The sequence below is a fragment of the Podarcis raffonei genome, chromosome 17, assembly GCF_027172205.1.
Source record: "Podarcis raffonei isolate rPodRaf1 chromosome 17, rPodRaf1.pri, whole genome shotgun sequence".
Taxonomy (NCBI): Eukaryota; Metazoa; Chordata; class Lepidosauria; order Squamata; family Lacertidae; genus Podarcis; species Podarcis raffonei.
The window spans coordinates 35,609,338-35,622,111 of record NC_070618.1 but is presented as its reverse complement, the minus strand read 5'-3'; the positions used below and the strand labels follow the sequence as shown (position 1 = coordinate 35,622,111).

The following is a 12,774-nucleotide window of genomic DNA, read 5'->3' as shown; positions in this document are numbered from 1 at the left end:
AGGGATAGAAATGGCTTCCCGCTGCCGGCTTCTCTACCCCGCCACACTCGTTGCCTCCGAAAATGAGGTTACTTGGTGGCCGGGGGAAATGCTAAACGACAGTGCCGGGACCCCTGCCTCTTGAATTCCCTTTCAAGAGTATTTGGGGGGCTGCGGCGCTCTTGCAGCACCCCCCTTCCCCCTCAATAGCTGGATACACTCTCAAGTGAGAGATCCCACTTACTTTCACTCCCGCGATCCACCGGAAGCCTCCACAAAGTATGGTTCTCAGAATTCTTGGAGGGGGGGAGACTTACTATGTTTTTCAGGTGTGCTTTAAATACTTGGTGTGGATGTGACCTTTAGCCCTTTAGCAGCTTTCTGTAGCACCACCTCAGTTTCCTGTGCATCAACAAAGCTATTAACCCCACTACCAGGTGTTTTCCTTTCGTCTGTAATATTGTCTCCCTCCTCCTCAGGAATTAGTTTAAAGCTCTCCTGATGAGCAAACACATTCTTGCTGACCACTGTGAGGTATAACCTATCTCTTGCCATAAGTCCGTCTCAGGGAAGCAGAAACCATGGTCCAAGAAGCCAAATCATTCCTGACAACAACACCTGAGCAGCCACTGGTTTACCCCCAGTATCTTCCCCTCTCTTCCTGGGCCACAACCTTCAACAGGAAGCAGGGATGAAAAAACCACCTGCACCCTAAGGCCCTTCAGCTTCTAATCCAGAGTCTTAAAGTCCCTTGGTATGTCTGTGACTGGCAGTATCTCAAAAACAGACATGGAGAATATGATATGAGGAGAGGAAAGAGGGATTTCCGCATAGTTCAGTTTGGGCAGCTAGCAAGCAGAGGGTGGGGAATTTACTAGCCTAAACATTTCTTCTTCTTGCCCCTACGGCAGATTTAGCCTAATGAGTCCTGGGAATGCAACAGACGTCTCTGAGTTATTCCTCCGTGGCTTCCCAATCCAGCCAGAGTTTCAACGGCTCCTCTTCCTGCTATTCATCTCTATGTACCTGCTGGCCTTTCTGGGGAACGCAACAATCATCTTCTTGATCCGTTCTGATTTACGGCTCCTCCAGGCTCCTATGTATTTCTTCCTCAGCCACCTTGCCTTTGCTGACTTGGTCTTCATCTCCACCACCATCCCCAAAGTGCTAGAAAACTTGTTGTCTCAGAAAAGGACCATCTCCTATCATGGCTGCTTGGTCCAGATGTTCTTTTTTATGTGTTTTGGCAACTCAGACAGCTTCCTGTTGGCTTCCATGGCCTACGACCGTTACGTGGCCATCTGCTTCCCCCTGCGTTATTCTGCCCTGATGAGCCGTAAGCGTTGCCTCCTCCTTGCAACAGTGTCCTGGGTTATCCCTATTGCCCACTCTCTGCTTTATACCATTTTGATGTCTCACATGTCTTTCTGTGACTCTAGAGAGATCCCACATTTCTTCTGCGATCTTCCTTCTGTGTTGGAGATCTCTTGCTCAGACCGCAGTGTCATAGAAATGCTGATTCCGACTGAAGGAGTGGTGGAGATCCTGGGGCCGTTTGTGCTGATCGTCATCTCCTATACGGGCATTTTCTACACCATCCTGAAGATTCCATCCAACTCTGGAAAGAAAAAGGCTTTCTCCACGTGTGGGTCCCACATTGCTGTGGTTGTCTTGTTTTATGGATCTGTGACCTGGGTTTATTACAAGCCACGTACCAACAGCACAGATCCAAAAAAAACTGTGGCCGCTGTCATGTTTACCATGGTGACCCCTATGCTGAATCCCTTCATCTACAGTCTCAGGAATAGTGAAATGAAAGCAGCCTTGAAGAGGATCATTGGGCACCATTTTCATTAGTGTCTTTTGCTGTCACACCTTATAGTAGCAGGAGTGGGAGCCAACATCACTTGGATAGCAGAGCACACAGATGGTGTGTGCGCTTTCGGGGCTATTTTAAACTTGGGCCAAAATGTTGGGTATCTGTAATGGGGAAATGGACTGCAATCTGTCTTTCAGGTATTTGGGGCCTGCATGTGCTAGGATTAGCTGAACTACCATAAGCAAATATCTTATTCCTAATACAGTAAAGATCAGCATCATAATCTTATATTTGCCTTATATTAACTATCACTCCCCTGTAAGTAGTAACCAGACTTCAAATAGATAATTAAATCTTCCAAGAGTAGATATATGATTCAGGAATAGTATAGGCAACCAAACGGTCTTTGCATTATTCACTCACACAGGAAGTTTCCCCATTCTCTATAGGGTATAACTGGATTCTCTCTTCACTTACACATCAAGCACACGCCGCCGCTCTGCTACTGGCTGGGAATTCTGGAGCAGTGGAAACGTACCGAACCCAGTCAGCTGTCCAACACTTCACATTATTCACTCACACTGGAAGTTTCCCCCCTCTTTATAGGGTATAGTTGGATTCAAACTAACCGTCTCCTTTGTTCTCTTTTTTTTTTAAGCATGTGTCTGTGGCATATTGTTACACCCATGCTTTAGGGGGGGGTTGGTTCACTGGGGACTTATTTTACTCTTTAGATATAAGTTGTGTATATGTGCTGTATGCAGTTTTTCTCAAACTTGGGTTTCCAGCTATTGTTGAACTACAACTCCCACCATCCCTAGCTTGCAGGACCAGTGGTCAGTGGTGATGGGAATTCTAGTTCAACAACAGCTGGAGACCCAAGTTTGAGAAACACTGACTTAATGATTGCATAGCTGCTCATATATGTGTAATCTTCCTGCCCAAGACAGCACCCATTTAGAATCATAGAATCATACAATTGCTGAAATGTAGAGTTGGAAGGGACCCTAAGGGTCATCTAGTTCAACCATTTGCAATGCAGGAATCAAACTAAAGCATTCATGGCAGATGGCTATCTAACCTCTGCTTAAGAAGCTCCAAAGAAGGAGAGGCCACCCACATCCAAGGAAGTTCGTTCCACTGTCTTCAGAAAGTATTTCCAGATGTTTAGCTGGAATCTCTTGTAACTTGAAGCCATTGGTTCAGATTGTACCCCCTGGAGTAGGATGAAACAAGCTTGCTCCATCTTCTATGCCTCACCTTGCTTCATGGTTGGGCCAGCCCTAGTGTGAACATCTTGCCAGCTAGAGTGTGTGTAGCAAGTTTTGAATATCAGAACATCACACATTAAATGCTTCCCGATACAAGACTGCCTTCAGATGTCTATGGAAGCAACTACTCTATTCCAAACTTAAAAATGGAAAGTGTAATGCTGGTGGTCAACAGAAGAGGTTTAAAGACTGTCTCAAGGCAAATCTTAAAAAATGTAGTATATACACTGAAAACTGGGAAACACTGGCCTGTGAGTGCTCCAGTTGGAGAACAGCCTTTACCAAAGGTGTCATGGGCTTTGAAGACCCTCAAACTGAGCTTCCGGTTTCCAGCGGTGGGAAATGGCTGACTCCCGTATGATCGGATCCCAGCCTTTCGCGAATTCTTCACGGCACTTTAGCAGAAATGCTCAGAGTTCCAGGTTCTTCAGTGCAGTATTATTTATTGTGAGCTTTATATACAAATACCTACAGAAGCAGTTCATACAGTCAGACAGAGTACCTGGCTGCACCTTAAAGCTAGCATGAGCCAGACGCCTGTGCAGGACATGAATACACATATCGTGGGTTGGGACATTTTGCACATTTGCAACCTTAGACGCACACCATAGTACATACATATTAGTTCTAAGGTTAGCATTTGCCAACACTGCCCCATTTTGCTTTATCTGGCACTGATCTCCCATGAAGTTTACTTCAAAGCCTGCTTTTGCCAAGTCAGGAATACGCAGGACATTGTTTTGCATACTAGGCACACACAACACATTCCTGAATGTGTGTCCCAGCTGTGGGAACACAATCTCACCCTCACAGACCACATTAGCTTTCTGGCCTGTAGCAAGACTTACATGCTTTTTGTCTGAAGCCCTAGCATCAGTCAGCAATGCTTTTCTTTTACAAAAAGTTTGAGAAGCTCCGCTGTCCAGAACCCACAGCTCTTCATTTTCTTGGCCATCTGCAGACACCCAAGCAGTAGACTCTCTCTGCTGCCTCCTGTGCTTCTGCTGTTTTTGTTGTTTTCTCGGACAGCTCCGAAGCAGATGACCACTGGACTTGCAGCAAAATCACCTTTTTACTTTGTTGACCACCGGCTGGTCTGCAGCAGCTCCTCCTGGCTGTTTCTCCGGCTCCCGACACCTCTGCTCTTCCCAGCTGTTGTTCCCTCTGGGATGCTCCGACAGCTGGGCTGAGGTCGTCTTTCTCTCTGCACGCATGTCCTCCTCTGCATACAACCGTCCGGTAACGTATTCCAGAGTCAGTTTATCAGTCTCTGCCAACTTGAGGGAATTGCCTAGCATATCATAGCTGTCGTCAAGGGAACTCAGGACTATAAAGACTTTGTGCTCTTCCCCCACAGGCCTCCCTCTTAAGGCTAGCTCCTGGAAACAGCCTGTTAGGAACTTTTGGTGGTTTACCAGGGAGTCCCCCGTTTTCTTCCGACACCGGTACATTCTCCTGGTCAGTGTTATCAGCGAGCCAGCTGTCTCTCGCACATGGACAGCCTTGAGCGCATTCCATGCCTCACTTGCTGTCACCTTATCTGCTAAGTAGGCCAGCTGGCTGTCGTCCACTCCAAGGATGATCGTAGCCAAGGCTTTCTCATCCTTCTCATCCTCCTCAGGGGGCTGTGGTGGATCTTCCACCACTTTCCACAGGCCCTCACGCTTCAGGAAGTGTTGCATGCAGACCGACCAGATACTGTAGTTCGTGGCCATCAGCATCTCCAGCAACATGCCAGCTCTGGACTGCTCCATACCTGCAGCTCACCTCCAGCACCCACGGCTAGATAACTGCCACCTGTACTCTTGCGCAGCGGAAGTGTGCTGGGCCCGTAACCCTGTCACGAATTATTCGTGGCGCTTTAGCAGAAATGCTCAGAGTTCCAGGTTCTTCAGTGCAGTGTTATTTATTGTGAGCTTTATATACAAATATCTACAGAAGCAGTTCATACAGTCAGACAGAGTACCTGGCTGCACCTTAAGGCAAATATCGAAGGCTCTTTCTCTCTGACCACACTCCTCTACGCCACCACCTTACTGCTGGACAGGTTTCCCTTTTAAACCGATGACAGCCAATCAACTGTCAGCACATTACTGCTGAGTCATTCTGACCCAGCACCTCCATAGAAAGTATTGCAGGCTGATTGCATCAGCCCGTTGCATCAGCTCTCAACCTCAAGCCTGCAGACTTACTATCTCACACAGCATTCTGTGGATCCCAGCAAGCCGGGCTGGTAATTCAGGGCTGATATGGGGGTAATTAGCCCTGGCAGACTCCACAAGGTGGGGGAGGACTGTCTCGTAGACCCGCAGATTGTCCAAGACTGCCGACTTGCATCAAGGTGCAAGTGGCAAGACACTGGGTCGCAGAGCACGATATGGCTGGCACTCTCCGATGTCATTCTCATAGCCGGGAATATCTGTTTGCAAAAATGAATAGATTTGGACAACAAACAGGCATGGTCTGGACCGAAGAAGCCAAGGGAAAAACCTGCAAAATTGTACAATCCCTGGGGGTTTAAGCTTGGACTTCAAAGAGATTCTCATCATGGCGTTTGAATTACGGAGGTGTTTGGTATGGGTTTTTTCCCGTCTTCTTAACATCTACAATTGGTTTTCTATGCCAAGCCTCAGTAAGAACTTAATATTAGTTTTTTTTAAAAAAGAGTACAGATGGACTTCTATTTATAATTAGGTATTTAATTGTGCAGCTTTACTTGACAAAGATGGAAGAGGCGGCAAGATGGCGCTTGTTAATATGACGCAGCAGGGAAAAATGTGAATCTCTCCCTTTCTTCGTGGGAAGCAGGAGCTATTTGCTGGCTGACTTTGCAATGATTTGAGATAACAACTTGGGACAATATACAGTGCAGCTGTTTGCAGAAGTTTTTCATTATGAGCGAGAGAGAAGGCTGAATGGATGTCTAGCAGCCCCCCCTCTAGGGCCCGGAGGGAGGAGTGTGCGGTCTCCAGAGGCTGATCGATCGCCAAATGACTGATACAGTTTATTTACAATGCAATATTGCAAACAGTTTTGCCCAACCATTTTAACGTGGAAGGTACTGATTAATTAAAGCTCAAAAGGAAGGTTTAGACAACAGCCTGGATTGGAAGGATTAATGACTGGGAGTCGCTGCGGCATTGAACTTCAGATAACAGACTTGGATAACATTCCGGATTGGAATGGAGTCAGAGGAAGCTGTGCTGGTAAAAAGGCGTTGGAAAAATATAAACATACAAATAAAGCTGTATTCGATGGATGAAAGGATATATGATATTTGACATGATTGAGAATCGTGGAACCAGGGACGGAGAATATTAAGGCGTTAAAATTGAGATGTGGAAAATATGGAAACAACGAGGCGAGACAGGACTGAGATGTGGAGCTATGCTTCAGAGGTCAAGACTATGGGGAGCTCCCATATGGGGATGGTTCTCACATTTCCAAGTCAGACTGCACTGTTAGAAAGACATCTCAGGGTAGATCCAGAATCTGTGGTTTTGGATGTCCAAAAAATTGCAAGGACATTATTGCCCCTGTGAGATGAAACCAAGCTGACTGGGGAAATACTTAGTGCTCAAAAAACCCTCAAAAATATGGAGCGGGCAGAAGCACACCCATCCAATTATATTTGGGGTTAGAGCAGTGGCGTGAATTTTTTCGTAGGGGCACCAGCTTGCCAGGGCGATGAGGGGGTGTTGATGTTGTGCCCGTGAGCATTGCGCCCTCTTCCCAAAGCTGGGCAGAAGCTTCCCAGGCTTTGGGAATGAGGCACCAGGCTTCTAACAGGATGCTGGAGCTCTGCTGCCTCCTTCCTACAGCTAGGTGGGCTTTGGGAAGGTGGCGGGAGGGCTCTTGGACCCTTCGGAGCATCGCAATCAGGCTCCTGGATGAAGTGAATCAGCAACCTGATTGGCCTGCAGGAGCAGCCAATCAGGCTTTTGGAGGAGGTGACTCCGCAACCTGATTGGCCTACAGGAGCAGCCTGGAATTAGCCAATCACGCGGGGCCCATTGTGTAAATAACGTACAGTCATACCTCGGGTTGAATTTGCTTCAGGTTGAGCGCCTTCGGGTTGCGCTCCGCAGCAACCCGGAAGTAACAGCGCATTACTTTCGGGTTTCACCGCTCGCGTATGCGCAAACGCTCAAAATAACACCACGCGCATGCGCAGAAGCAGCAAAACACGACCCATGCACGCGCAGATGCGCCATCATGTCTTACATTCTAATCAAGATGCAAACGGGGCTCTGGAACAGATCCTGTTCGCATCCCGAGGTACCACTGAGGTACCGAGCCATTTTGGGGAAAGTTTCATTCATTGCTACTATGAGCTGAATAAAGCGCAGGAAATTCACACTCGACTCCGAGTATATTTCAAACTTGTTCCCAGTTGCGGAGCAAACCAGAATCCTCCAACATCCATACTCAAAGGAAAAAACTTTTCGAACACTTATTAATGAGGATCAGCTAATTTGTTAAGCTGAATGATGGGTTGGGTCTCTGAATGATGATTCTCCAGAGTTTATGCTATTGCATTCTATTAATTCTGGAGGGGGAACCTGGTTGAGTCTTCCTTGGACCCTGGAGATCACCACCCTTAAGCAGAGATGAACAAAAGCTTCCCTTGCATCAGAAAACACAGAGCTAATCTCCTCAGCAGATGAAGGAAGCCAGTTTCGTCCTATGCAGAGCAAGTCCACTTTCTTTGTTCTTCACATTGACAGGAGCAAGAGAGCAAACAGGAAGCGCCTTTACTTAAGTAAGTGTGAATATTGTTATGTTTTTGGGGTGGGAGCAAGACTCCCCTAAAATGTCTGGATTCAGTGCAGGGGTAGAATGTAAGGCAACCCCTAAATTCCCGGGCCTAATGGGGGCTTGAGTTTAAAGCGGTTTTTCCATGTCCAGGAAACACCCATTAAGAAGGCCATTTTCTGTCTGGGCTGGACAGAAAATGGGGAAAGCCCTCGCTGAGGTAAGAGATCATTAGCAGAGACAAAAGGACAGAGTTTCAGGAGGGAGGAGCAGAACTGCAGTGGGCAATGAGGTCAGCAAACAGGAAAGAATTGTCCTTTTTTGAAGCTGGAGCATGGGGGGCAAAGCATGAAGCAGGCAGTCTGTTTCAAGCTGCAGAGGAGGTCAGACATGATATTTGGAGTCTCTTGGAATCTGAGGCTGCAGCAATGGAAGAAACAGGACCCTCTTGGGATGTGAATGCTCTGATCTCTCTCCATCTAGACACAGGATGCATAGATATGTAAATAAACCCTGTATCATAAAGAGATCACAGACTCCACTTGGCCTCATTGTTCCAAAAGTAAACACAGACCCTGTTAAACATGCCTGGTGTTGTAAACAAAAATTGCCCTTTTCCCTTATGGGGTATCCAAGAGCCCATATAGAGTCCTTACGTAGGTTCCCTATTGGTAGGAGAAAATAACAGATGCCAACCAGAGAATATTGAGAAGCAAAGCAGCTAGTAAGCCTGATCTTTATTGATCTGTTGCAACAGGGTCCTTACTCACCACACAAAGGAGGGAGGAGGAACCCAGAACAATGGCACGCAAGGCCTTATATGGACTTTTGAAATTGCCACCCTGTAAATCAAGACCACCCCCAGAAACATCATACATACATCACAGAAGGGCTGTAACCTAAGACCACCCCTCAGATACCTCATACCTACATCACAGAAAAGGCGGTCTAAAACAGAAATGTGAATGTTGTTTTTCTCCTGTCATTGTTTATCTCCTGTCTGGCAGGTTACTTGATTGGATACCTGCTTACTAGATTGGATTGCCTGGGGAGCCTGGCCAGTCTTTTGTAATGGTAAATACTTAGTTCCTGGGCCATGTCACAGGCTCACACCCTATTCAAACACAGACATACCCTTAAGACAGGATTTGTGAAGGAAAAGACAATGGGGAGGCTTTTCCTTTTTCCTTTGACCTTGCAGAGAAAACATTTGGTCAGTTTGGGAATCAAAATGGATTCAGGTTGGTCTTCCTGTGCTGATCTATGTACATGCTTGGTTGGTACACTTATGAACATTACCATATATCTAAGACCTCAAAATTCCTATCACACTGGTACCTCTGGAATCTCTCACTGCTCATAGATTGGTGAAACAATGTGTTACCCACTTAAAAGCTTCTAACATCCAATAAACCTTTTGAGGATTTTTTAATGGTTACTAATCAGTATCTGCTGAATTCACTCAGTACAATTAAAGTACTTGCCTATCCCCAAAGACTTCTGGGAACTGTATTTTACCACTCACAGAGAAGCAGTTCGCAACACCCTTAACAAAGTATGGTTCTCATAATTATTGGGGGGGGGGGAGACTTACTATGTTTTTCAGGTGTGCTTTAAATGCTTAAATGCTTGGTGACCTTTAGCAGCTTTCTGTAGCACCACCTCAGTTTCCTGTACATCAACAAAGCTATTAACCCCACTACCAGGTGTTTTCCTTTCGTCTGCAATATTGTCTCCCTCCTCCTCAGGATTTAGTTTAAAGCTCTCCTGATGAGCAAACACATTCTTGCTGACCACTGTGAGGTATAACCGATCTCTTGCCAGAAGTCCATCCTCAAGGAAGCAGAAACCATGGTCCAAGAAGCCAAATCATTCCTGACAACAACACTTGAGCAGCCACTGGTTTACCCCCAGTATCTTCCCCTCTCTTCCTGGGCCACAACCTTCAACAGGAAGCACTGGTGAAAAAACCACCTGCACCCTAAGGCCCTTCAGCTTCTAATCCAGAGTCTTAAAGTCCCTTGCTATGTCTGTGACTGGCAGTATCTGAAAAACAGACATGGAGAATATGATATGAGGAGAGGAAAGAGGGATTTCCACATAGTTCAGTTTGGGCAGCTAGCAAGCAGAGGGTGGGGAATTTACTAGCCTAAACATTTCTTCTTCTTGCCCCTACGGCAGATTTAGCCTAATGAGTCCTGGGAATGCAACAGACTTCTCTGAGTTATTCCTCCATGGCTTCCCAATCCAGCCAGAGTTTCAAGGGCTCCTCTTCCTGCTATTCCTCTCCATGTACCTGCTGGCCTTTCTGGGGAACGCAACAATCGTCTTCTTGATCCGTTCTGATTCACGGCTCCTCCACACTCCTATGTATTTCTTCCTCAGCCACCTTGCCTTAGCTGACTTGGGCTTCACCTCCACCACCATCCCCAAAGTGCTAGAAAACTTGTTGTCTCACAAGAAGACCATCTCCTATCATGGCTGCCTGGTCCAGATGTACTTTTATGTGTGTTTTGGCAATTCAGACAGCTTCCTGTTGGCTTCCATGGCCTACGACCGTTATGTGGCCATCTGCTTCCCCCTGCGTTATTCTGCCCTGATGAGCCGTAAGCGTTGCCTCCTCCTTGCAACAGTGTCCTGGGTTATCCCTATTGTCCACTCTCTGCTTTATACCATTTTGATGTCTCACATGTCTTTCTGTGACTCTAGAGAGATCCCACATTTCTTCTGCGATCTTTACCCTATGTTGGAGATCTCTTGCTCAGACCGCAGTGTCATAGAAATGCTGATTCTGACTGAAGGGTCGGTGGAGGTCCTGGGGCCGTTTTTGCTGATCGTCATCTCCTATATGGGCATTTTCTACACCATCCTGAAGATTCCATCCAACTCTGGAAAGAAAAAGGCTTTCTCCACGTGTGGGTCCCACATTGCTGTGGTTGTCTTGTTTTATGGCACTGTGAGCTGGATTTATTTCAAGCCACGTTCCAACAACTCGGATCGCAAGGACACTGTGGCCGCTGTCATGTATACCATGGTGACCCCTATGCTGAATCCCTTCATCTACAGTCTCAGGAATAGTGAAATGAAAGCAGCCTTGACGAGGATCATCAGGCGCCATTTTCATTAGTGTCTTTTGCTGTCACACCTTATAGTAGCAGGAGTGGGAGCCAACATCACTTGGATAGCAGAGCACACAGATGGTGTGTGCGCTTTCAGGTCTATTTTAAACTTTAGCCAAAATGTTGGGTACCTGTAATGGCGAAACGGACTGCAATCTGTCTTTCAGGTATTTGGGGCCTGCATGTGCTAGGATTAGCTGAACTACCATAAGCAAATGTTGTTGTTGTTGTTGTTTAGTCATTTAGTCGTGTCCGACTCTTTGTGACCCCATGGACCAGACATGCCAGGCACTTCTGTCTTCCACTGCCTCCCACAGTTTGGTCAAACTCATGCTGGTAGCTTTGAGAACACTATCCAACCATCTCGTCCTCTGTCGTCCCCTTCTCCTTTTGCCCTCCATCTTTCCCAACATCAGGGTCTTTTCCAGGGAGTCTTCTCTTCTCATGAGGTGGCCAAAGTACTGGAGCCTCAGCTTCACGATCTGTCCTTCCAGTGAGCCCATAAGCAAATATCTTAACCCTAATACTAATTCAGGAATTATTTTCTTCCTTTTGAAATCTCCAGTTCAGCAAAAAAACCTTCAAATAAGTATAATTGGTTTGATAAAGAATGTATCAACCATAAGAAAGAACTCAGAGCCTGTCTAAAAGAAGCCTCTATCACTAACTCCCAAGGTCTCTGGAAGACCTATTTTGAAATGAAAAACGCTTTTAAGAACATGCTCCTGGAAAAAAAAATCTGTGTTTTCACAAGCCAAATGGTCTAAAATTGTCACTGCATTAGAAATTAAAGATACCAAAACCTTTTGGTCACTCCTTTCAATAAAAGCTACCACTCACTTTCCTAATATAAGTGATGAAGCTTGGATTACGCATTTTACCACTGTTTTTTATGATTCCCAAGTTTTTAAGATGGAAAATTTTAAATCTTCTTCAGCAGTAACCACACAATTTCAAATTAATGTTGAGGAGATGAAAAAGATAATTCTTTCGTTAAAGCAAGGAAAATCCCCTGGTATGGACAGCATCTCAATAGATCTGCTGAGATGAAATGTGGAATAGTGGGCCACTAATCTTGTCCGGCTCTTTAACTCTATTAATCATTTAGGCCTTGTACCTAAATCATGGAATAACTCAATAGTGGTGCCGATTTTTTAAAAAGGTGATAGGAATTGCCAAGAGAATTACAGGCCTATTAGTTTGTTACCATGCATAAGTAAAATCTATGCCAAATTTCTGCTTATTAAACTGGAAGAATCAATGCTTACAAAAGGTAAGGAACAAGCTGGTTTCAAGACAGGTTCTTCAACTCTTGACCAGTGTCTAGTGTTAAGTCATCTTGTAGACAAATATGTCTTGAGAAACAAACGAAGACTTTTTGTGGCATTTGTAGATTTTAAAAGTGCCTTTGATTCGGTCGATCGTAATAAACTGTGGACCAAATTAGAACACCTTAGTATTGTCTCATACCTGCTTACATTGATTCAAAGTTTACACTCCAATAACCAAATATATGTTAAAGTTTCAAAAGATGGTAGATTTGTAGGACCAATTCTGAATAACCGAGGAGTTAGGCAAGGCTGTATCCTGGCTCCTACCCTATTTAATCTCTTTTTATCTGACCTTTCATTATTTCTTCAAAATGTAACCACTCATATTCCTTATTTAAATAATATCCCAGTTTTTTAATTACTTTATGCAGATGATGCGGTAATTATCTCACTTTCCTCTTTAGGCTTAAAAAAAACATTTAAGAGCTTTTGCTCTCTTAACCTCAAAATTAACTATGATAAGACAAAAATTATGCAATTTACAAAGAGAGGGAACCCAA

General features: G+C 45.4%; 1 protein-coding gene across 1 annotated transcript; it reads left to right on the top strand.

Annotated features, from left to right (window-relative positions):
• The first annotated feature begins 900 nt into the window (after window positions 1-900).
• LOC128405355 (uncharacterized) lies at window positions 901-12,560 on the top strand. Its single transcript, XM_053371883.1, has 4 exons — window positions 901-1,835; window positions 4,222-4,308; window positions 10,006-10,927; window positions 11,663-12,560. The coding sequence occupies exons 1-4, from the start codon at window positions 901-903 to the stop codon at window positions 11,708-11,710; spliced, it is 1,992 nt and encodes a 663-aa protein (XP_053227858.1). The 3' UTR covers window positions 11,711-12,560.
• Window positions 12,561-12,774: the final 214 nt, after the last annotated feature.